At 47.4% G+C, this 24,906-nt stretch overlaps 2 protein-coding genes across 8 annotated transcripts in view; one reads left to right on the top strand and one right to left on the bottom strand.

The window, feature by feature from the left end:
* Rbms2 (RNA binding motif single stranded interacting protein 2) overlaps positions 1-2,257 on the top strand; it is a 42,458-nt gene extending 40,201 nt beyond the window's left edge. For all 3 annotated transcript variants that reach the window (XM_028786614.1, XM_028786616.1, XM_028786615.1), the window contains 3 exons: positions 635-715; positions 1,073-1,157; positions 1,938-2,257. In XM_028786614.1, the coding sequence (XP_028642447.1) occupies positions 635-715; positions 1,073-1,153 (162 nt within the window). In that variant the 3' untranslated portion in view covers positions 1,154-1,157; positions 1,938-2,257. The remainder of the gene's footprint in view (positions 1-634; positions 716-1,072; positions 1,158-1,937) is intronic.
* Positions 2,258-5,286: 3,029 nt separating this feature from the next.
* Positions 5,287-24,906, bottom strand: part of Baz2a (bromodomain adjacent to zinc finger domain 2A) — a 36,785-nt gene continuing 17,165 nt past the window's right edge. For 4 of the 5 annotated variants that reach the window (XM_028786603.1, XM_028786602.1, XM_028786604.1 and 1 more), the window contains 27 exons: positions 23,303-23,896; positions 21,935-22,120; positions 21,047-21,265; positions 20,078-20,527; positions 19,702-19,762; positions 18,576-18,684; positions 18,317-18,418; positions 17,948-18,158; positions 16,076-16,176; positions 15,712-15,777; positions 15,238-15,468; positions 14,861-15,115; positions 13,402-13,616; positions 13,080-13,154; positions 12,766-12,946; positions 12,610-12,669; positions 12,290-12,434; positions 11,034-11,656; positions 10,698-10,920; positions 10,418-10,573; positions 10,191-10,342; positions 9,391-9,680; positions 9,167-9,299; positions 8,928-9,074; positions 8,351-8,577; positions 8,123-8,266; positions 5,287-8,003 (listed from right to left, as the gene is read on the bottom strand). In XM_028786603.1, the coding sequence (XP_028642436.1) occupies positions 7,838-8,003; positions 8,123-8,266; positions 8,351-8,577; positions 8,928-9,074; positions 9,167-9,299; positions 9,391-9,680; positions 10,191-10,342; positions 10,418-10,573; positions 10,698-10,920; positions 11,034-11,656; positions 12,290-12,434; positions 12,610-12,669; positions 12,766-12,946; positions 13,080-13,154; positions 13,402-13,616; positions 14,861-15,115; positions 15,238-15,468; positions 15,712-15,777; positions 16,076-16,176; positions 17,948-18,158; positions 18,317-18,418; positions 18,576-18,684; positions 19,702-19,762; positions 20,078-20,527; positions 21,047-21,265; positions 21,935-22,120; positions 23,303-23,896 (5,522 nt within the window). In that variant the 3' untranslated portion in view covers positions 5,287-7,837. The remainder of the gene's footprint in view (positions 8,004-8,122; positions 8,267-8,350; positions 8,578-8,927; positions 9,075-9,166; positions 9,300-9,390; positions 9,681-10,190; positions 10,343-10,417; positions 10,574-10,697; positions 10,921-11,033; positions 11,657-12,289; positions 12,435-12,609; positions 12,670-12,765; positions 12,947-13,079; positions 13,155-13,401; positions 13,617-14,860; positions 15,116-15,237; positions 15,469-15,711; positions 15,778-16,075; positions 16,177-17,947; positions 18,159-18,316; positions 18,419-18,575; positions 18,685-19,701; positions 19,763-20,077; positions 20,528-21,046; positions 21,266-21,934; positions 22,121-23,302; positions 23,897-24,906) is intronic. The other variant, XM_028786601.1, reaches the window with a different exon arrangement.

The following is a 24,906-nucleotide window of genomic DNA, read 5'->3' as shown; positions in this document are numbered from 1 at the left end:
TAATTATTAACCCCTGCAGAGTAAGATAGGGCTGTGGAAATGTTCCTTGGCACCAGTAGTTACTCGGGACGCAAGTGTCTCAGGTTCAGCGAAGGCATACTCAGAACTGGAGTAAATGCCTCTAACTGAGCATTTGCTGAGCAGGATGGCTAAAGGCCAGTGAAGCCTTTACTTGTACTCCTCGTACTCAGGAGGTTGAGGCAGGAAGACTTAAAAGTTCAAGGCCATGGAAAAACAGAAAAGAATCTGTAAGGTGGGCATACAGACGCTCTGCCTTCCTGCCTACCTCTTACCTGCTTCCCAGTCACGGAACTAAGTGTGGTCTAAACATCTGTGGGTTTGCTTAGGTGCCAGTGCTCATTTCCTAGAACTCCTCCTCCTCGAGTACTAAAAGGAAAGGGATGAAGCTCAGGGTTCTTTTTGGCCTGACTGGTGCAGGGGAGCTGGTAACAGCAAAGTGAGGGTGTGGAGGAAGAGACGGAAGGCAGTGAGGGTGGGAAGTCAACGTGTTTCTAGCTGGAGTCCTTGGGTACCCCAGGAACATTTTTAAGAAGCACTCACAACAATAAAGGTCTGTGTTTTCCAAAGCTCCCAAGGGCTTTAAAATCGCTGAGAACCATTGTTTTCCTTCCAGTTCATGCCGACAGCTGCCGCTATGCAAGGAGCTTACATCCCCCAGTACTCAGCTGTGCCTTCTTCCAGTGTTTCTGTTGAGGTAGGAACTTTGTTTCTTTGCAGCGAGGCCAGGACACATCAAGGGCAGATCTCTGTACTCCTTTCTCTCTCAGTACTGCTGACTTCCTCACTGGTGGGTGTGAGGAGTGCAGGAGGAAGGCTTCACTGGCCTTTAGCCATCCTGCTCAGTTCAGTTCAGACAGGGATGCTGACTTCAGTTGCCTCAATACTCAAATGAGCAACTGCTGAAGTATTTTCCAAGGTAGCTGGACCACTTTGCCCTCTTTCTGGCAGCCTGGATGCTGGGTGCACACTTGCATTTGGGGAGTGGCTGGAGAGGCTTTAGTGAGAGGTGAGTGTAGGAATGTTTCAGTGACCTTCCTTGGCTGCGATACAGGAGAACAACGGTCAGCAGAATCAACTGGCAGTGGAGCCTCCCTCAGACCATGGGGTTTATCCTTTCCAGTTCAGCAAGTAATGAGGTAAGAACTTTATGGTGGGGTTCTGCTGAGCTGGGAGAGGGCTGCTTGCTGCTTGGTCTTGCCTGTAGCCAGACAGGTTAATTAACAGTCATGTCCTTCTCATACTGTCTCCAGTTTATGCCTCCTTTAGGATTCTTTCCCCCATCTTTGTTAAACAGAAATGAACTCTTGGAGATGCTCCCAGACTCCAGAGGGTTTAGCAAGTTACAAGCCTGTAGGGGTGATATTTAGAAAACAGTGCCCAGTCTGGCTTGTACCTGGGCAGCCACCATGTTTCCACTGCTCCTCAGCTCTGACCGGGGCTCTGGCTAGCTAGATACATAGGCCCTGGCACCTACAAGATGCCAGCGTGGGGGATGGCTCTGCCAATCCCCCACGCTGCATCCACAAAGCTTGGCTGAGACCCAGACAGTATCTTCTATCCTTGAAGGACCCGATAGAAATGAGACTCTTACAGCTTAATGGTTATCTAAAGGATTTATATATTTAGAAATGCTCAATCAGCAAGATGCCCACACAATTAGAGTTGTTACCCAATATCTAACCTTTTGATAGAAGTTGCTACCCAGGACAGCTTTTGACCCATCCGTGGTTCTCCATGGCTGCTAGCCTCCTTCTTCTCCTCCCCTTCCTCTCTTCTCCTCCCAGCTCCACCTCCTCTTCTACGGCCTAATCATCCAGCTCCACAGCGAATACAATGTAGCTGAATAAATATCCTGCTACACCAGCCAAGCTGTAGACTGTGCTGAGCACTAACACATGGCTGTCATTCCCCCACAGGTCCAGACCTGGGGAAATAAGCCTATGCACTCCTCCTTGGGCTGTTTTCCCATCGCTGATGGAATCTGAGGAACTGCGTTGTTTTCCGAATGTGCTACATTCAAGATCAAAAAGACTTTTTTCTTTTGTAAAAGAAGTTTCTTGCCTTGTATTTAATTGCAGCGAACCTTTCTCCTACCCCAAAGACACCAGTTGAGCTGCTTCTCATCTTCAAGAGGTTTGGGTATGTTGGGATTGCTTAGGAAGGCCTTTAAAATGATTTCTTTAAAAAAGAACTAATAGCAGTGCTGGAAAGTCAATGAAGGAGCCCTTCTTGCCAAGTTTAGTTATGGACTATTTTCAATATGTGTTTTAAATATGCAGGCTTGAAATTGCTTTGCAAAGTTCTCGGCGCACACTTTGCACCCCTACCCCCACACGTACTGTTTAAGGCAGGGTCTCATGGTGCAGTCCTGGCTGGCTGACAATGTAGCGGCTTTGAACTCACAGAGATCCTTCCCACTCTGAGTGCACCTAGCTAGTTTTTTTCTTCTTGTCCACATTGTTCTTTTTTTCCATTTAGCTGAGCCTGCCTACATCACCTTTTTATTTTTTTTTTTTTTTTGGTTTTTCGAGACAGGGTTTCTCTGAGTAGCCCTGGCTGTCCTGGAACTCACTCTGTAGACCAGGCTAGCCTCGAACTCTCGAACTCAGAAATCCGCCTGCCTCTGCCTCCCAAGTGCTGGGATTAAAGGCGTGCGCCACCACCGCCCGGCAGACATCACCTTTTTATGACCTTTAATTTTATGAATTTGATTTAATTTTCACATGGAATTGGGGGAAGGAGAGCAACACACAGGTACATTAGTGTGGACCGTGGAGGTAGCTTTCCCTCTGCCCTACTGTGACTTTGAATTCTGCTCACTCTGCCTCCTGGAGGATCTTTTCTGCCTGGGTTCTCATAGCCTCTCATCCCGGCTGCACATGGCTGTACTCAAGTCAAGAGCCATCTTAGCAGGGCTCACCCTTGGTTGTATGTACATGCCAAGTGCACACAGTTTGAAGGGATGTTAGCAAGAACTGTTGTGTGTACTGTGCATGCTTGAGAATGGACTGAGCTCTCTAATGCCCAGCCCATCCCTGGTGTGGTTGGACCCCTTCCCCAGGGAACCAGAACACCAGAAATCATTTTCCTTCTTGTAGAAGGACAACAGGGTGCTAGGATAGGAAAAGGCAAGACTCACAGCTCCCTGGCCACTCAAAGGTCAGGAGGGGACCTTTAAACATGCCTACCATTAAGACCTTCCCCACACAATGTGACTTGTCACATCACATCGCTTCACGTCACAGGTACAAATGGAGATGGGGAAATGTGTCCAGAGGTCAGTGTGAAAGAGGAGAGGCATAGAGCGCGTGGTGGTGCTGAAAGGAGCTCCGTACCTGCTCATACTGCAGTGCTGGGAATCCTGGTCTGCCTGTGCTTCTGTGTATTCTAGACTGAGGGGTTGAGGCCAGTGGAGAGCATGAAGTACAAAATTACCAGTTTTCTCATTGGTGCTTCCAACCTCTGGAAGATTGTACTGTTAGCAACCTCGAGCCCTCAGAGACAGAGGCCAACAAATGCAGAGCTCTGTCCTGTGGACTGGGGGAAGCCCTGCTGACAGTCTTCTTGTCACCAATGATCCTTCACTGCCTATTAAAACTCATTTTTTTTTCTGTAGTTTTAAAGCAATTTGAATAGCTGACAGTTTTAAAATTTGAAATTACCTTTTGAGGTTTTCCTTTTGAGTATACTGGTTAGATTCTAGTGTTTCTGGTTGGACAGGTGTGAGCATGGGAAATGAGGGCAACCTGTAATTTTGTTTTTATAGTGGCTAATGGCACAGTGTAATTTCTGCTTGGTGATTTCCATCCTCTCTATTTTCCTCATTAGCCCATTACTCAGGAAGGTAGTGACTGGGGTGAGTTGTAAGCCACCTCTCCACCATCCTGCCCAAAGCTCACAACACTGTGTGATTGTTCACCGTCCCACTATCACTGGCATCCCTTTCAGCCTTGTTGGTTCAGACTGTAGATGGACTGGACTTTTGGAGACAGGTCCTGACATTAGGGATATGTGGGAACAATGATGGGGACCAAGCCTGTGGAGCTAAGTGGCTTAGAAAAGAGGAAGCACTCAATAATAAAAATGGGGGGGGGTAGTGAAGCATTATTTGCCATGATGGGGAAGGAACTAGTTTGTTCTTGTTCCTGTCCCTCCCGGTCAAGTTTTGTTGCCAAGAGCAGTACAGTTGAGTATAGGTGGTAGGTCCAAACTCACCCAGCCTTTTTCTAGACCCGAAATCAGAGGACAAGGCAAGTCTAGAGGTAAATACAATCCGTGGTTGTTAGACTGATTCTTCCCAATTTCAAGCAAGCTGACCCCTCTACTTCTGGGCAGCCTTCCTCTTAGAAGTGCCTTTGAGCACTAGGAGACCACAGTTAAAACCCCCTTGTCTCCTCTGCTCTCTACTGAGCCTCCCTGGCAGCGATGCCAAAGCCTGATGCCCTCCCTCGTCACCCTTGTGACCACTGCTCCGATTGTTCAAAACAAGCGTTTCCTGTCCAAGCATCCTCATCCTCACTCAACTACCTCAGTCTCACAACTCAAGGCTCACAGCACCCACTTGCCTCACATCCTCCTTTAGTGCCCTTGTCTTCCTGGGGTTGGAACAAATGCAAACTCCTCAGTTCCAAAACTCAAACTGCTCTTTCTGGATTGTCTTCTCTAGTGACATTGGCTCCTCAATCACCTGCAAGAGTGAACTCTCCAGAAATGTATAACAAGCCAGGGGCTATGCTGTGCAGTCAGAGGCTAGTTTTGGAGCATAGCGTAAGACCCCAGAGAGTAAGAACTGAGTGGTAGTGGTTTGCAGTTTGAGAGGGCTGGAATGGACATCTCTGCTCCTGCCCCTCTGGGCGGGTCGGTCGATGACTTCTAGATGCACTCATTACCCTGGAGAGAAGTTAATTTAAGACACATTTTGTACATTTCCCGTTTACCCAGAAACCTGTAGTTTATACTCTCCTGCGCCTGCGCCAACACTACCTCTCGCTCACTCTCCTTGGCTGACTTCTGGCCCTGTTCCTTCTTGTGATTGGAAGAGCTTTACTTTTGCTAACATGAACCTCTTTCTTTTTTAAATAAAACACAAAAGCCTCCTTCCGGTCTTAGTGTCTTGTCTGTGGTGTAGAGGGAAAGGTGGTGACTTGCCCATTCCTGCCCCATGGCTGACCCAGCACAGAAGCACCGAGTGAGTGTTCCACCATGCTAGCAGAAGACCCAGAAAACAGGTCAACCCATGCTTCAGGAGAGAAACACACAATCTTCTTCAGTCTTTATCAAATGTGGTTTTTATTCAATGACAAGCACTTTTCTACAGCTGCACCTGTGGAACATCACATGGCAAAAACGAGTTTTTTTCTCTAGACATTTTTTTCCTTTTTTTAAACCTTATTAAAAATGAGATTGGTCCTAAAAATATAGAAAGAAATAAATTTAAATTCACAAAAAACTGTACATTATCAAAAAGTCACTAAAACACCACATTTGGTTATATAAAAAGTCCCTTTTGTTGTAAAAGGAACATGGAAACTTGTTGGTTGGTGTTGATGGTTTCTTGCTGTCACCGGGGAGGGGACACAAAGGGCGGGGGAGGGCTGTCTTTATTTTTAACCTGCTTTCCCTACCAAATACTCTTTGTCAACAAGAGGAAATCCACGTAGCTAAAGGGGCAGTGAAGATGAGGAAAGAAAAGTGAGAAATGGCCCCTTTGATCATGTCCTGCCCCACAATCCCTTCAGCCCCCATTTCTTCCAATCAGGTCTGGGACCTCCACCTTCAGAGTGCCTGGTCCCGAGGGGAGGGGAGGGGAGGGGCGGGGCTGGGAGAGGAGCACAGAACAGAGAGCCAGGCTCCACTCTCCCTCCTACCTCACCTCCAATAACGAATGACTCCAGTACACTTTATGCCAGGGGAAACAGTTCCAAACATTTGACTAACACAAAGTTTGTTACAGCGCAGTTATTTAGATAAAATATAAATATTTATGCATAATATAAAGTCAATTCAAATATTCTTCAATCCACCTCTTATTTAAAAGCAAAAAAAAAATTCTCAAATAAAATTAAGTTTTGAGGTTCATCGACAGAAAAGGCGACTTTAGAAATAGGCAACAGGGAGTGCGGTGCGGGTGGGTTGAGGAGGAGTCGGGGCTGCCCAGGAACCTGCGCTGCCCCACCCTTCAGTACTGCTGGAGTACAAGGAATGCTACACCTCACCTGGCATCCTTCACCCACCCATGGAACATTGCTTGGATGCCTCAGCTCTCTGCTCAGGCCAGCTAGCAGCCACCTCCCCAGTGCAAGTACCCGTAATTTCTGATGGGAGGGGCTTGGCTGAGCAGGAAAGCAGGGGCCAGTGGCCCATGGCTACAGCTTGGAGTTAGCAGCTGTCCTCTCGTGCTGGGGTCTAACCCGGGCTTAGTCACATACAGGGCAGTGGTAGACCCAGATTCTCCTCTCTACCCATCCTGTGCTCCAGGGTCTCTGCTGCTGGGGGAGAAAGGGTCCTGGGATATGAAGTAGGTATAAGGAAGGAAAACACAGCTAAACCCAGATACTCATGGTTAAGATCCAGTTCTACCCCTCTCCTAGCAAACACTCAAGACTCAAAGCTAGTGAGAGGAGGAGGAGTTCCTGCTGAGAAGACTGCAGTTTGAAGAGGCTGAAAAGAAACGACCATGAGGAGAGACGGCCTCATCCCCAGAGAAATAGTTCCTGTGTTTTCCCAAAGACAAAAGGTGATGGTGTGAAACAAAGGGAAGGCAGGAATAAACACATGTGGGGCACAATGGATTCCATCACACTACAGCGTCACAATCACAACTCTCATCTGTGTGCAGGTGCACACACACACACACACACACACACACACACACAAACCACCTCTCTCCTCCTCTCTCTGAGGCCAGTCAATTGCTACCTGGCCCTCATCTCAGAGGAGCACTCAAACTCAGCAGTAGTTGTCCCTGAGGAGTTCCCAAGAGGGAGGGAGGTTTGGGAAGCAGGGGAAGGAGGCTGGAAGGCCTAGGGCACTGCCCGCCTGCCTGCTCCCCAGCCACCAAGCTTCAGAAAAGGCTAGAGACTCACAGAAACTCAGCATGTGAGGAGGAGCCAACACCTTAAGAGGGTTAACTATCAGCAGAAGATGAGGACAGAAAGAGGGGAACTCTGAACTTTGTTTTCCACATAAGGGAAAAAGACTGGGGAGGGAAGGGAAAGAACCCGTACACGATAGTTTTACATTACTAGGTGGGACAAAATCTTAAAAACAGGGAGGAGTTAGAAATGAATGAGTGAGAGGAGGTGAGAAGTGGGGAGGGACTGAACATGGAAGCAGCATGTTCAGGGCCCGGTGTCCGGCTCGACACACTTGGAGTTAAGTCCACTTTACTGGCCGTCACTGCGGGTCCGCACACAGTACAGAGTGTTTCTCGGTTTCACACATTCACTAGAACTATTGCTATTGTTAAAGAGCCCCAGGATGCTGAGGCACGTACAAGGGGGAGGAAGCTGGAAGAGGGACAGAGGATTTCTTTACCTCTCTCCATTTTAATTAGGGGAAAAAAACAGGAAAATTCTTTCTTTTTTGGCTTTCCGTCCAGAAGGACCTCATCTCTGCATCTCTTATTTAAGGAGCAAGAAGAGGAAGGGAGGAAAGGGATTAGGAACGAGAGGGTGTGGGTGCTGCCCAGGGCAGAGTCAAGAATCAGCATTGTCTGACTTGAATCCACCTGGGGCAGCTGTCAGCAGGTGAGAACGGCAGGTTTTGTCTGGAAGGTTGGAGAAGATGTCACAAGGTGACTCCTGCCTTCCTCGCCTCACAGACTGGCCTGCTTTCCCTGATAAAACTCCTCCCAGCGGCTCTCAAAGAAGCGGCGCATGATGTGCCCAGCCTTGCCCACTTCAGAGTCATCCTCATTGAAGGTCTGGCAGTTGTCAAAAACCAGCAGGGCATCAGCTGCAAACTCCTCTGAGCTAGTGTACCTGGGCAGGGGAGACAGGGCTGTGAGCTGTTAGCTCTGAGCTAGTGTACCTGGGCAGGGCGGATGGGGCTGTGAGCGGAGAGAGAGAGAGAAAGGGTGAACCAAGAGAGATCATCTTACCCTCCACGCAGCAGCCGTTCTCGCATGGTAGAAAAGTCCATAGGGTTCTTGATGACACGTCGGTACCCACTCACCAAGCGAGGGTTCACAGGCTCTAGGAAAGGCCAGGCTGCGTCATGGGACTCCATCTCCATTAGGATAATCCTATGAGTACAGAAAGCATACACTGACTCCTGCAGCTTCTCTGGCACAGAGATAGCCAGCTAGTCCTAGAATTCACTAACTCACTCGCAAAATGTGAGATCACTGTGGTGGCTTCTCATCGAATGTCGCCGTCTTTTGGAGGGAGACAGCCTGTCTTCTGGGTACCGAGGCACTGCTGGGCTTTCTCGGCTTCTTGACAACATCCTCCGCCGCCTGCTGTCACCTTCTGTGAAGGTCAGCGGAAAACTACTTTTCCGCTTCTGGCCTCGTTTTGGGAAACCAGGCCTCTGAGTGTATTCTTCCTGTACCTGCTGAGGACAGGCCCAGGTGAGCAGCAGCGCAGGGCTGCGATGCTCAGCCTCTTGTTCATCACAGTCTTGCCTACCCATGACTGTGGCTTCAAATGTTCACATAAACCAGCATGTGAATTCATTCAGATACTCAACAGGAGGGTCAGTAAAATGAACGGTGATTACTCCTATTGTGTAGAGGAAATGACTGGGGCTTAGAGACTGTAGGTGACTTATTCTCAACCCAAACCTGCTGTCACAGGCTCATCCCTGAGGGAAGGGGACATCTGTGGGACTGTTGCTCAAAGAAAGATGAAGGCATCTCTGAGTCCTGTTTGAGAACCGAGATCAGAGAACAGAAGCAGCCTTACCTGGGCCAGACAGACAGCACAGAACCAGTCTCCTTCTGGAACAGCCTCCATCTTGGGCCGATGACAGTAAATGTGGCAGCCTCGGTCACACCCATCACAAAGCAGGAGAAACTCATCATTGTCACCCTTCCGGCAGACCAGGCAGGTCTGGACCAATGTGAGAAAGCAGAATGAGTCCTTAACCCTGTGTTATCACTGACCCCACTCTTGCCAGTCTCTCTCTAAGTATCCAGACTCACCACTTTGTTGACAGACTTCTCCCACGCGATGGACCTTTCCAGCTGGCCCATGCACAAGCACACTTGGGCTGCACTACGGCATCTCTCAAGTGTCTGCCGCCATACTCGGACACGAGGGGTGATCTCATAGGATCTGTAGGGAAAGTGGTGATCCTCGTGTGAGGAACACAAGGCTTTTGTCTTGCCTCTCCCAGGCCACGGAGCAGGCAGCAGGAGTCACTCACATCTCAGTCGCGGTGCCGTCAGAGGCACCATTGGGTGTGCTCAGTAGGGCCTTCTCCACTACCACCTCATGGGCTGCCCAGAGGGGCTCCCGCAAATACCGCCGCTCCACATTCTGCTCCAGAACAGCCAATCGCATCACAGCAAGGTCCAGAGGGTTGGTGTTCTGCCGCTGAGGTACTGTTCCTTCCCTACCCCGACCCCTCCAAGGGATATCCTCCTGGGAGTCAGGCAGATGCTCACAGTAGGTCAAGTCTTCTCTGGTGGAGTCTGGGCTAGGGCATGTCCAGCCCTTCCAGTGGGAAAAGAGAAACAAAACACATTGTAAAGGGAAACATTTCATGTCATGGTAGATCACTCAGGAAGAAGAAACCCAGGGCTTGTCCTGGTGCCCTCCCCCAGCCAGGTGCAGCAGCTCAGGTTTGCAATCCCACCACCTGGAAGGCTGAGACAGGAAGAAAGCCTTGAGTCCTAGGCCACTCTGAGCCAGAGTGAAAGCCTGTCTCAAAAACAGGAACCTAGGGCTGGAAAGAAGGCACAGTAGTTCAGACAGAGTACAGGCTATTCCTCAAAGAGACCTAGGTTCAACTCCCAGAGCACACATCGTGGGGCTCACAACTGTCTCAAAGGCCAATGTGAGAGGATCTGACATTTGTAGCCTGAGGACACTGCACACATGTACTATATAGACACACGTGCAGGCAAAAGATCCACACACAGATGAAAATAAACCAAAACAAAAACTAAGGAAAACCCAAAGCCTCCCCTAGACAGCTCCCTCTTCAGCACCAGCCCCAGGTACCCGAATCTGCAAGTCCGAGAGGACGACCCGCTGTTCTAGCTCCTCCACCCACTGAAGCACAGCCAGGTCTGTCTCGTAAGTCTTCTCTTTGGGAGACCAGCTCAGAATTCCTTCTTCCAAGGCAGGCAGCTGATTAGGCTCAAAGATGGGATCTGGGAAGAGAGCGGTCCATAAATGACTGCACAGCAGCTACTCTACATCACGCTGGGTCAAGGTCTTTCATTTACCAGTTAAGGGCTGTAAACAAACTTCCTGCAAAAAGTCCTTGTGCTTGCTAAGATGTTTGTGAAGCGCCTTCTCCCGGATGCCTCGGGGATGCAGTGCCTTGAGCAGAACATCCAGTGTCTCCGGATCGCGGATCCACCACCAGCCTGAGCACATCTCTGTGTACAGAGGGTATGCATATGGGCCAGGGAATGGGAACCTGCCTGTGGGCACGAATCACACTCCCACAGTGGAAATTGCGATTACTCCCATGCTTGCCCCATCCTAGACAAGCTTGCTCACCAGGCGGGATAGGCTGGGCTGTCGGCTGGGTTAAGTAATGTTGCTCCACCTGCTTGAAGAACTTGCCAGGAGGTCTCCCTCTCCGCTTTGGTTGTCCCAGCCCTGTGGGACTCTGTGACATTTCTTCAGAGTCCCCTGATAGCCTCTTAGGGCCCCCTCTAGGCAAGTGGGTGGAAGAGAGCTGCACTGGGGAACAAGGATTGGCAGCACCGGGTATGTTCATCTATAAATAAGAAGACATGAAGGAGTTTACATATTTCCTACTGCAGGCTACAGCCTCTTAGCCAGCATGGGAGCCTGGGGCAAGATAAAGTGCATACTGATTTGGCTACTTACTGGTTTAGAGGAGGCAGGCAGCTGGAGGGAGGGAGGAGGTTGTTCCTCAGAAGCTGCAGGGGGTGGTGTAGGAGCAGCATCACAGGGTATCTGGGCTGAGAAGTTAAACCACGGACCTTGAGGACCAGGACAGGATTGAGCCTCGTCAGGCTCTGGCTCCTCCAAGGACTGAGATGGAGCAGAGTCTAATTTTCCTGGGCTGCTATCAGGCGTGAGGACTGAGCTGCTCAACAGAGAGTTGTGGTTCTGAGTCTGGCTCAGCCAAGACAGGAAAGCAGACTGGCTGAGGTCATGCTGGCTCTGACCCAGAGAGAAAGGGGAACCTTCCGGCTCTAGGAACCCACTACTTGACTGAAGATGGGCCTGAGGCTGGGCCTGAGGCTGGGGCTGAGGTCCCGGGTGAGCTTCAGTCTGGGCTGAATCATGTTCCCTAATGGTGGACTTAAGGTGATGAGGCTGTAGAGACCCAGGCTTAGGTTTTTGAGGTCGGCCTCGGGACCGGGCAGAAGTAGAGGTGTTGGAGCCAGTTAACTCTCTCTTTACAGAGACTCTGGCAGAGCTGGGTGTTGAAGTGACCACTTCCATCAAGGACTCAGTTTCTTGCTTTATTTCATCTTCAGTAACTGGAAAGAGAAACAAAGAGCTTAAGATACACTGTTGTATAATGGGAAAAATGACATCTATAAACAAAACATGCTTGCTTTTTAAAATTCACTTTTCTGTGTCTGGAATCAACTCCAGAATACTGTGTTAACACCTGGCATGGAGATACACCTAAGGTCTGTTAAGCACTAAAGAGTACAAACCCATTTTAATTTTTTGTAGTCTTTGAAAGAAATTAATTCAGTGTATGTGTGGAGGCCCCAGGCCCTGGATCCTCCAGATCACAGGAGGGTGTAAGACGTGTGCTAAAGCCCAGCTCAGTCCTCTGGAGAAGCAGCCCACGCTCTTAACCTCTGCCCTCTCCAGCCTCAGTCCTCACTGTCTTATCAAGTAGGTCTACATCACTATGGCCCCAGTCCACAGATGAAGAAAGTGAAGCATGTAGCTGCTGTGTGACAGTAGAGGTGGGTGAGCCTTGACTCCCGAGTCTACCATGTCAGGGTTAAAGCCCAAGAGGACTAGGGAGAAGGAAGGAAGGAAAGGATAAAGGAGGGAGGAAAGAAGGAAGGAAGGAAGGGACAGAGGGAGGGAGGGAGGGAGGGAGGGCTCACTTTTGTCTGGCCTTCACCCCCAATCTCCACAGCTGCACCTACCTGTGCTTCCCTCCGATCCTTCCACAAAGATACCAGTGAGACACGGTAACACCCAGTAACGGCGTCTATAGCGGTCTTGACCCAGGGACACTGCCCGAAGCATCGGGGATGAATGGAGCAGCTTTTTTTTAAAGAAGAGCTGACGCTGAGTAGGATTAGAAAAGGAATAAAAACATTTCCATCATGGCATGATGAATTTCAGTATCTGGGAGAGAATTGAAGTTTATCAACTTCCCTATAAAACTGATATATTCTGAAGAAGGGGATCAGTTCTTGCCCAACCCACATTTCTGACTTTTATGAGATTAAAAGCACGGTACCTTACTGAGTTTTTCTATATGGCGCTCTAGCTCTGGAATGCTGGATGCCGCAATATCAACCTGCACAGAAACAAGTACACATTGAGAAGAGGAGAGCTAACAGATCCAAAACAGATGAGAACTTTCTAACCCCTTTCCTCTGACTCTGGTCTGCACCTCTCCATCTCTTCGACCCCTGCGGCCATGGACAGCTGCTGTGTTTTCCTCGTCTTCCTCCTCTTCTATGCCACTGTTTTCCTCCATGATCCGAGAACTGCGTCTCCGTCCGAGGCCATCTTCTGCCCCTTCCATCATAACCTCAGGCCGCCCAGTTCGCTTGGCCAGAGCAGTTTTCAGTCTTAAGAAATAGAGATTGGGGAAGACTCTGGTGAAGAATATAATGCCAAAAAGGAAACACCTGAAATTTACATTTTCCAGAGCCCTGGCTATGCCTCCCCCTCCCTTTGGGCTCTGCTCTGTCCTGTCCCTACCTCCGGAGTCGGCCTTCAACAATCCACTTGTTTTTCCTGTAGCTAGACATACTCTCCAGAGTCTTGTCAATCTCACTGCAGGGGAACATGGAGGGAGAAGTGGCAGAGCAAAAACAAAGATTAAGCATTAAGGAGCTGTAAGAATTTCAGTCTAGTTCAAACAGGATGGACAACAAAGGAAGGCTTCCAGTGAGTCTATGCCAAGTCATTCCTGCATCCTCAGAGAAGAACAACAGACACACACCACCCGGGGACTTCTGGAGAGCTAAGACCCTGCCCTAACACAAGACCCAGGACTGACCATTCCCACTCAAGTCCTCACTTGATGATGATGGTGGACCCGTTGAGCTCGTGCACAAGGAAGGCTAGAATAGCAGCCTTCTGTTGAGGTGGCTGGGCCTGAAAAGGCTGGGTACGCAGACTGTCGCACAAAGAAGGCTCCACTCTATATGCCATGAGAAAGCAGCGCAGTATCTCAGACACATTGTCTCTGGTCAACGGGATCTCTGACAGCTTCTCCCCCAAGATCTTTAGGGACTGTTTGGAAGAAGCATAATGGAAATGAGAGGAAAATAGGAACAACTCTGGGGTGCCTGGAAGAGCTCCAGGGTTAAGATAAAACCGTAAGAGAAAAAGACAAGGTTAGCAAGACGGCTCAGATAATCATGAAATTCACCACTGAGTCCAATACGAGTATCTTTAACTCCTAGACCCACCTGATGAAAAAACAACTGATTCCCCACAAGTTGTCCTCTGTCCATATACATACAGACATGCAAACACACACTCAATAAATAAATATAATTTTAAACAATTTAGGGTTGGAGAGAGAGCTAATCCTTTTGAAAGGACACAGATTTGGTTCTCAACACCCATATGGTAATTCTCAACTATCCATAATCCAGTTTCAGGGGATCCAATCTTGTTTTCTGGCCTGCAGGGGCACCAGGCACACGCATGACATACATACGTACATGCAGGCCAACACTTATCTACATAAATCTTCACAAAAAAAAAAAAAATTTTTTTAACCCTTCCCTCTTCCTTTTTTTTTTTTTTGGACAGGGTCTCATTAGGTAGCCTGGGCTGGCCTGGAACTTGCTATGCAAAACAGGCACAAAGAAATTTTTGTGGAAAAAAAAGAAAAAGAATGAAAGTTGCAGGGACATGGGCTAAAGACATGGTTCAGCAGTTAGAGGCAGTGACTGCTTTTCCAGAGGACTTGGGATGAATTGCTGGCATCTATATGGCAGCTCACAACTGTCTGTTAACTCTTAACTTCAGGGGATCCAACACCATCTTATGGTCAGTGTTATACCAGGCATACATGTAGCACACAAACAGATGGGCAAAACAAGTCTATGAATAAAATAAAATTAAAAAATTAAGTTTAGAAAAAGGTGAAAGACTACAAAGAGAAACTTCAAAATAAGAAAAAGAATGAGCCAGGCGGTGGTGGCGCACGCCTTTAATCCCAGCACTTGGGAGGCAGAGGTAGGTGGATTTCTGAGTTAGAGGCCAGCCTGGTCTACAGAGTGAGTTCCAGGACAGCCAGGACTACACACAAAAACCCTGTCTCGAAACAAACAAACAAACAAACAAAAAAAAAAGAAAGAAAAAGAAAAAGAATGAACAACAACAAAGCCTTGCAAAGAAAGAGGCGTATAAAGTTAGAATCGGGAAACAGCTCCACTTCCCTTCCTTCTGTGGGTGCTTGGTAAGCGTGTGAGTGTTCTCAAAGAGAGAGAGCAAAACTGTAACACAGGCCCAGGAATGCTCACCTGACAGTAGGGAGGCAGACCAGGATCATGGAGTGCAGCCTTCAGAAGCTGCACTAGCAGGTCTTGCACTTTGTCCAAGCTGTCACCTTGACATAAGAGTCCCTCCTGCAGGACTCCGAGACTAGGAACATCTTTGGTAAGGTCAAAGCCTAGCACTTTGCCAAAACTGTGCAGGAACTCCACAATGGTCAAGCAATCTGAGAAAGCCCTACTGGACAGTGTCAAACCAGGGATGCGTGTGAAGTCAGGCAGGGGCTGGAGAGAGAAAAGCACATGGATATCCTGTTAGACTTACCAGGAGGCCATATCTAGATACTCAGAGGTACTTCTGGTAACAGAAATGTCTTCAGAACTGGCCCTTCCATGACCCTTAATACCTGGTGGTCAGTCAGACACATATCTTCTGTGGGCTTCTTCATCTCTTCCAAGATAACCTGCTGCCTCTGCTGTTCCTCCAGCCGCCTCTGTGTGGCAAGGGCCTTGTCTGCTCTACCGGATGGCCTGGCTCTGGGCTCTTCCTTTCCCTTTGCTTTTATCTTTTCTTTCTTTTCCCTCTTTACTTTTTCCTTCATCTTCTCCTGCTTTGTCTTCATCTTCTCTTTCTCAGCCTACCCCCCCAGGGAGAAAGGAACAAGAAAGTGCATAAGGCCATGTCTGATCCCAGTGCCTCATAAACTCAGAGTCCAAAATGTAACTGTAACACTGACGTGGTGTGTTTAGAAAATCTCCTGGTTCTTTACAATCAGACTTGAGAGATGAGAATTTAGCTCTGTGGTAGAGTTGCTTATCTAGCATGCACAATGTACCCTGGGGAAAAAAATTATGCTTGGAACACGAATTCATGTATATACCTTGAATTTCTTCTTAGTGTCCTTCTGCTTTAAGTTCTTGGTGTCTTGCTTCCTCTTGTTTCTGGCCTGTAAACCATAAGGGAAGTCATTTCTCCTCAAACGACTCTGAGAGCACCTCTGCTTGGGCTAGGGTTCAAAACCAGAAAAGGGTGCTGGGGAGGAGAGGTGAGACGGAACGATGAGGAACTGGCAATGGCCCCACTCTCTCACCCTAGAGACACCCATACTGTTCTTGATCAAGCCCATTCTAAATCTAGCCTAAGGAATTCCACTTAATGAATGTGTGCTGCTATATTAAGGGTGGAAATGTGGGAGATGAAACATGAAGCAGGTTGTAAAATGTTAGCTCATTAATGTCCCTTACCTGCCCTTGGACCGGAGTCTGACTCTCTCCTCGCTGCACCTTCTGCCTTATCTTCTTTTTGCTTTTAGTTATCTTTGCTTTATCCTCCTCACTCAGTATTTCTGTGAAGGCAGGAAGGAAATAGAAAGTGAGGTAGAAAAACACACTTGGCACCCATGGCAGCACATGTCTATTACAAAGTTGGCTTCTCCTCAATCTCCTTGAACGACGTATTGGTTTTTTTTTTTTTTTGAGTAGACATAATAAAACATTTAAGAGATAGATATAGGGGTGAGGGAGGCATCTGCTGAGGCAGCTGTACAAAGTGCTTGAGCAGCACCGCCAACCCAGGAGCCACAGACTGACGCCAACTGAACTGCTCTGGAAGTGGTCCAACTGATGGAAAGGACGCTACAACTGCAGAATGCCTTTATAATGTGTCGCTTTCCCTGCCTATGCAGCAAGGGTAGAAATACACAGACTGATGCACACAGCCTGATTTTAGTGCGAGAGCTGGGAAAGCACTAGAAATCTAAACTGTCAGGGAAAGAGGGTACTACTGTCTTATAATACTGACATCCTAGTGTGCACTGAGAAGAGAATGGACTCTTTCAAAGGAGTCATCTCCCCACTGCTAGAGCCGGTGCTCAGCTTCCACAGCTCAGTCTACTGGGAGACCTGAATCAGTGTAAACCTGCAAATAATTCTCTTCTGACTGACATTTCTTTTTTCTTTTTGGTTTTTTGAGACAGGGTTTCTCTATATAGCCCTGGCTGTCCTAGAACTTACTCTGTAGACCAGGCTGGCCTCGAACTCAGAAATCTGCCTGCCTCTGCCTCCCAAGTGCTGGGATTAAAGGCGTGCGCCACCACCGCCCGGCTAACATTTCTGATATATAAATATCACCATACATTTTTACAAAGACCTTCTAAAATATTATAGGCAAATAAATCACTTAAAGTTTTTGTTGAACTGGGCAGTGGTGGCACCTTTAATCCCAGTGCTTGAGGGGCAAGGACAGGTGGATTTCTGAGTTCAAGGCCACCCTGGTCTACAGAGTGAGATCCACAACAGCCAGAGCTACACAGAGAGACCCTGTCTCGAAAACAAAGTTTCTACTGAAACGCTATGGGAGGTGCTCAGCTACAGAACCTGGTATGCTTCAGCTCCAGCTCACAACCAACCTCAACACTAGTTCTAGGGGACCTGACACCCTCTTATGGCCTTCACAGGTACCCAGGCAGTGGCTATGTGCAAAACATTTATATACATAAAATAAATCTTTTGAAAAAATGAAATATTCTGAGGTTGGGGTTTTAGCATTTGTAGAGGACTTGTTAGACAAATATTCAAAGTCCTAGGATTGGTCCCCAACATGGGACAGGAAAAAAAGATGCAGCCAGATAGCAGAACTAGAGCTGTGAATGGGATTAAGAATTCCTATCCTGCACACTACACAGTGAAAGCATTTTAAAGTTATGCTTATTTTAAAAATTAGACATTTATCTATCCCACTAAAACAGTGTCCCAATAATCTTTAGGATTCAGGTGTGAATTGAAGTCTCTACAATAAAAATCACAGAAATTGTATGTACAAACTCAGTCTAAACAAGGAGCTGAAAGACAAGAAAAACTGTGGCAGCCTTCTCCTTTGGCCATTACTATATACAGGAATAACCTACAGCTTAGTTTTCTAGTAAACACAACTCAAAAGGAAGAAACTGCCTGGGGGGGAAAAAGGAGCAAAGAGCTGTGGTTCTATTCATGCCTTCAACTGGACAAGAATGGGTTTAGGTTTGTCTGTCTGGGTGTCAGTCCTTCTTGGGAAAATCAGGTATCAGCAATTCAGCAACAGCCCTGAGCAGAATGCCCAAGCTACAAATAACACCGTACCTTGGGTTTCCAGTTTCTTTGGAAGTCGGTTATCTGTTTTATTCAACGGCTCAGGCATTTTGATCTTAGGAGGCCGACCTCGGCCCCGCTTCACTTTGGGAACTTCCTTGTTCTTAGCCTTCTCATTGTTTCGAGGTCGGCCTCTTTTGCCAGTGATCGCTTGAATTCTGGAAGGAATCTCCTCTGCTGATAACTTGACCCACTGCAAACCCTAAAGGAACAGTAACACTGAGCTATGAGGAAACAGTGATCTGTGCAGGCCACCAAGTGTCACTAAGCCCTCTGAAGTGTCCCAAACTCCTTGAGCCACCTAACTCCATGAAAGGAAGCTATAATTTTTTCCCAACAATTTAATCCTTAGGCCAGCACCTCTGGTGTATCTCTTTCTTCAAAGAAATCTCCAACAGGCATGCGAGGACTGAAGCTGAAGTGCTCACGGCGGACACTATGCAGCACATTTCGGCTCAGGTACTGAGAGGAAAAGTGAATGGCATTAGTAAAGTCATAGTCATTCCACGGCTTTGGCAGAAATAGCACATGCAGAACAGGCCCCAGAGGAGACAATGCTACCCTACTCTCCTGGGACCCAAGAAAAAGCTTTTTTAAAAAAAGCTACCAATGCTGTTACCTTGATAACTTCTGGAAATTGCTTCATTCTCTTCCCACAAGGGCCGTAATACCAAGTCTCCCCCTGCCACCGATGGCTGCCCTTCTTGATGCGCACTTCTCTTCGCCACCTGCCAGAGAAGCACATGGGCCCTGCCACCAGGTCACACCCCTACCCACTCCCATGCCACCCAGGAGGCAAGCCCACTGAGCAGGTTCTCTTCCAGCTGTCTCACTAGCCCTGCATGCAGACAGGCCTACACACACAGTCCTGCATACAGACACAGGACAGCACGTAAGCTTGATAAATAAATAAACAGGCTCACAGTGCTTGAGCTGAAGCAAGTACTTCAGGAGGAAACACTGTACTAAATGGCAAATATGTACAAAGATTCCCACCCTCCTTTTTATAAAGCTACTGAAACGAGCAGCTGGAAACTCCTACTGCTCTGGCTCAGGTACAGAACAAAGTTAAGAGTAAGCTTGGAGGCTGACGTCACAAAATAACTAAGCAGGCTAGGTTTTAGTTACTAACTATGCACTGAAAAGTACATTATAAAACTCAGTCTTATTTCTGTCTTAAATATTGCAGTCGCACTAAGACTTGGTAACATCAAATAGCCTAAAAAAATCTAGGCCTCTGACAACAGCTAGGTTGGTCACTAAGAAAAGTTACTGCTCTAGACCTTAACTCTCCAGAGAGCACTAAAACAGAAATCATTGCACAGAACCACCCAGGTCACTGGTAGGAAGCCTCTCTCCCTCACTGCTGTCCCTCTCTGTGGAAACAGCTCTGTCTAGCTCCTTTGGATCTGTGTGCCTTAGTCTGAAAAAGGATCAAGACCTAGCAGCCAGCAGATAAACAAAGACTATGTGAGGGAGTCAGACTCCAAGAAAAGAAAACTGGTCTGGAGCAACAGCCCAGCAGTTAGGAGTATTTGCTGCTCTTCCAGGAGTCCTGAGTTCAGATCCCAACACCTACAACAGTTTGTGACTCCAGCACCAGGGGTCCCACACCGTCCTCACTATCCTGTAGTCTATTTCTGTCCAGCCTAGTCCTCTCTCATCAAGATAACAGAGAAGCTCCTCTCTTCCTATCATCCAGGAGCTTCTTGAGGTTAGTATGTGTAGCCATCTAGAGCATTTACCCATGCTGGAGGGGAAGACGAACTTCTTCTGGGGTAGCAATACGTCTCTTCAGTACATCACCTAGAGGATAAGACCAGAGACAGCAACATAAGAAGTTAAGCAAAATTACCGGATAGAGCACTTGAGGCGGAGGCAGAGGCGGAGGCAAGCACATGTCTTTGAACTGGAGGCCAGCTTGGTCTACATAGCATGTTCCAGGCCAGTCAAGGCTACATACAGAGACCCTGTCTCAAAAAACTAAAGTATTAAAGAAAGTTAGTAATAGGTTAGTAGAAAAGGGTGGCCACCATATATGACACCTGTATGAGTGTTCCTGTGTGTATATCTATGTATCTTGTAGAGACCAGCAGGTAGGAACAGAGTGTGGACACTCACCACCACCAGAGACTGGGACTGCTTCTCCAGTCATCTCTTCCTGATCAGCACAAGCTTCAGGGGCACTGCTGACATCTTTACTTGCTGGAGAGACTGTCTGGAAGGCAGCTGCTGGAGAAGGTTCAGGGGAACCTTGAGGAAAAGTCACTGGAGCTGTCATAGAGGCTTCCAAAGAGATGGCTGGGAGAGCAGGTGAGGAAGCTGGAGAGACTGCTGGAAAGACTTCAGGAGGGACAGGTGAGGATGCTACTGGAGAGACAGCTGGAGAGATTTCTGCAGATGCTGTCAAGGAGGCTTCTGGGGAGGCTGTTGGTGAGACTGCTGGATGTAGTTGAATACTAGGTGGCTGGTCAGGGGCTGGCTCAGTCAGGGGACGTTGGAAGTTTGAAGACTGGGTCTCCATTTCTTCCTGTTCAGAGTCACTGCCACTGTTCAGTCCAAAGCTGTTATCTACAATGCAAAGGACAGTGTAAGTAAAAGAATATGTCTCAGGTAAATGAATTTATCCAATTAAACCTGCACTATGGTAAACATGGTTATTTTAAGGTCTTTTAGTGAGAAAAGACAGCACCCACACAAATGGGTGACTCACAACCTTCTGGAACTCTAGCCCCAATGGGTCTGGCTGAAGGTAGTCTCCAAGAGCATCAGATGCACACATGATACATATATATACACATAGGAATACTCATACATACAAAATTAAGTTTTAAAAAAGCAGTGCGGGCTCTTTCCTTATTCCAATAGCTTTTCCTGAAGCTAAAAAGGTCTCTAGCCTTTTTCCTTGACAGGTTCCAAGTCTCTCAAGTTCTACATAGGGCAAAGTAACATTACACATCACAGCATCTCATAGACTGTCAGCAAGGTACCACTCCATACTTCCCAGTTTAAGGGCTTATTTATGGAACCCGTTCTCTCACTGCGTTTGCAGGTGAGAACTTTGTGTGTGTCCTACCTCTCTTCACTTACCTTGCAAGACAGACTCCCCTAAGACAGGTGGGGAGGTGGGGCTGACAAAGATAGAGGCTGCTGTGTGGCTGTCATCTGCCAGGAGACTGAAGGCATTAGCATTGCTGAGAGAAGGGCAGTCGAGGGCAGAGATCACAGGGTTGCCCTCCAGAGGCAGCTTGTCTTCTGTACCCATCAGCTCTGTGTCATCTATACCATAAAGCCCTCCACTCACTGGCTCTGTTTATGGGGGTGAAACAATTTAAAAAGCAGAATATTAAGAAGAAAGTTAGAAAGTCTGACTTTTCTAAGACCCCCAAATATTCTAGTGTCTAGCATATGAACTGGGGAAATGGGGAATCAAACAAGAAAGGGTCCCTACCTCAGACTAACTTGAAACTCACTATGTAGTTCAGGATTGTATCAAAGTCACAACCCTGCTGTGTTAGCTACCCTACCATGCAATACATTAATATAAATTAGGGGAAACATACAGCCCTCTTATAAAGCAAAGTCAGGAGACTGAAAATGAAGGCAAAGATACTGACTTTGTATCTACCCCGTAGATCCTTGTAGAAATCTAGCACTTATCGTAAAATAGGCCTTGTTTTTTATATTTAATTGGCAAATGTTTTCTATTTAGTTAAAACACAAATAACCCAACTGTGTGGTAGTTACAGCCTATTCAGTGAATGACTACAGCCAAGGGCTCTTGGCCAACTAGAAGAAGGAAGAGTCTGGGAAGTAGACCAATGCATCTGAGTAAAGTTGGCCCAGGCAGCAGTATAGACTATGGCTTACTAAAGGTTTGCCAACAAGCCCAATACCCCAGATTTCTTGGTTTTCTAACTTTTCCAGGTAACAAGTTGGCTCAGGTTAGCACAAAAGGGAACTCCCTGCAAAGCCCACCTGCTGCCAGAGAGTCAAAGGGCTCAAGGGAATCTTCACTGAGGATTGGAGTGTCTTCCAGTTGATCAGGAAGATGTGAAGGATCATCTAGACAGCTCACTGTGGGCTCAGGGACCAGGACGGAGACTTCTTGGTGCAAAGACTCCACAGAAGAGACAGAACCATTGTAGCCACACATCTTTAGTTCTAAGCAATCCCAGGAGAAACCAAAAGTCAAAGCTGAATCCTTCAATTGAGCTATGTTAGGGGTTCTATTAGGTATCCAGGCAGCTCTTTAATGAAGTCCACATATGTACATGGTATGGACTGCTCTCTCCTACATGGCCCTCCCCCAGACACATTGGTGCTCCAATCTGTTCAACATTCTCTTAATAAATTCTAACTTTGCTTTAAAAATAAGATGTTTATTCAATCCAATCAAACTTTATTTCTAGTTCTATGCTAGGAACAGATCCTATCCAGATATATTCCTAAAACCAAGTATACATCATGCAAAGAGGAAGAGTAAGACCTGAGACAAAAAGTCTAACACAAACTCATTTTTCCCAACAAGTGGAACAGAGAAAATATTTCTTTCTTTTTTTAAAAGAGGGTAGCCACCATTACACAGAACATAAATTACAAACTAAGATTTTATCTATTTTTAGGGAAACAAGAGATTGTTATATATTAATATAAATGAAAAAAGAAAGAAAAAAGAAAGGGAGCCTAGTAGACAAGCAATGGTACACTCTGATTATTTTCCTCTCGAATTCATAAGCCAGTCACTACTATGGATGAAGTCAAGATCGATGCCTTCAATTTAGCTGTATTAGGTGGTTCTATCAGGTGTTCAGGCAGCTCTTTTAAGCAGTACCCATTCCTGCCCCAACCAAGATAGCTTCATGGCTTCAGTGCTGTTTTGCTGTAGCTATTCCATCTATTAAAAGGAAACCCTGCCCCGTTTCTTGAGACTGGGTCTTATGCGCCTGGGGTTGACCTTGAACAACTACTCCTTCTACCTCCACCTCCCAAGGGCTGAGATTACAAGCATTTGCCAGAATGGCTGACAAAGTGGAACCCAAGGCCCTATTCATGCATGCTACCCATTAAGCTCTTGATGCAGTCTGCCTGGCTACTGCAGGCTTGCCCCCGCCCACCTGCCCTCTCCAGGCAGCAGCTCTGCATGAGCTAGGAATCACCTGCACTCGCACTCTCGCACTGTGCTGCTGCCACACACACACCAGACATTGGCTCTGCTAACACCAACATGCACATCAGCCTCCACTGTAGAGAGCTGGAAAGACAAGTTTTCCTCACTTCAAAAAGCCACTGTCCCCCATAGCCCTACTTCTTCTCTCCACACCCAGCTCACGGACCCAGTTATACCTGGCTGCTCTTCCTCCAGCTCCAGGCTGCCTACCAAGCCAGTATCATTTTCTGCCACAACTGAAGTCAGCTCCTTTTCTGCTGCCTCATCAGGATGGATGTCACTGCTTCCATCCTGGGAAGGTGCAAAGGTCTGGATACTAGACCCCAACATTGGAGAAGTCTGTGGGGAGGTGAAAAAACTTGGGGGTCCATTGGGCATCACCTCAAAATTCTGGTCAGGAAAAGAATCATACAGCTCCTGTGAATCAAAGTTAAGACCCATGGGACTCTGGGTACCATTGGCCCAGAACTCTTGGCTCCCAGCTCGAAGATTAGTGTTGTGACTTGGGGATGAAGGTTGTCGGCTGCCCCCAAGGATACCGTTGAGCGGGTATTGTCCCCCAGGGAACTGAGAAAGAAGGGGTGGGTCCTTGAGGTTGTTGCCAGGATTGGCAGATGGGTACTGTGAGTAGTTCCAAAGACAGTCGTAGGCCACGTTAGGGTGATGGAGGTGTGAGGTGCTGGAGGAGTGGGGAGCAGAGTTCAAAATCCCTGAAGTAGTAGTGTGAGATACAGTAGATAAGCCATTAACATTCACATCCCCATTCAAACCTGGCAGAAAAAAACAGGACAAGTTTGGCCATGAATATACACATAAGGCTACCAAAAATACTTCAAATTGACAATGCTGAAGGTACAAGCAAGGGGGACCTCTGCCACCTTTATCTTCTCCCTCTCAGGGGCACACTAAACCTGGATGCTCCTGTGTATGCTTAGATTGTGAGAGATTGTGTTCTAGGTGCTGAGATTGTGGTCTAGGTGTGCCACAGGAGCTGGTGGCAGCAGCAGTTACTGCTGGTGCAAGCTTTTCACTACATGATGCTGCACATGGGTTTCCTGCAATGACTAGCGTTCTTCCCCACTCTCATTCCTTACGGGGATTCTTTCCTTGGAGGGCCTGACTGAATCCTCCAGTCCCCACCCACCTCTAGTTCCCACTTGGCCCTAGAGTGGCACCAGAAGGGACAGCCTCTACCTCACTGCCACATGCAGATCTAGCACTTTGTGCTGAGCTAAGAATAGAATTTGCAGTCACCACAGTGACAAGATTCCAGCTCAGAAGGCTGGGGTTAGCCCCTCCACATAGGCCCAGAAGGGTAATATGCAGTAGGTAAAGATCTTTGCATAACCACTGGCTGCAGAAAGAATCTAGCTCCAAAAAACATCTATCTTTGAGTTTGCAAAGGACAACAATGAATAAAAGGGACTAAGGTACTAAAGAAGCTGCAAGCAGGTGACGATGTATGGGGGAATCCTACAGCAGGTAGATGAGAATGTATGTGTGGAAATTCCAACTAAACAGAGGGGCTTGTGTTTATCTGCCAAGTGTCCTATAAATGACAGGAAGAAAGCAAGTACAAGTCAGAACTGTTCTAATGCAAGGAAGAAGAAAGGACTTGAAATTCGACTTCTAATCAAAATGATTTGAAATCCAGGCAAATTTAGAATGTTAATTGATGGAAGAACTGAGGCAGGAGGACTGTCACCAGTTCAAAGCCATCCTGGCTAGAAAAATCCATTATCCCTAAAGAAAAGAGGAGAAGAGAAGAGGAGGGGAGGAG

This window comes from Grammomys surdaster, unplaced genomic scaffold (genome assembly GCF_004785775.1).
Source record: "Grammomys surdaster isolate TR1022 unplaced genomic scaffold, NIH_TR_1.0 125562, whole genome shotgun sequence".
Classification (NCBI taxonomy): domain Eukaryota; kingdom Metazoa; phylum Chordata; class Mammalia; order Rodentia; family Muridae; genus Grammomys; species Grammomys surdaster.
The sequence above is the reverse complement of the archived record's forward strand: the minus strand, read 5'-3'. Positions and strand labels throughout refer to the sequence as shown.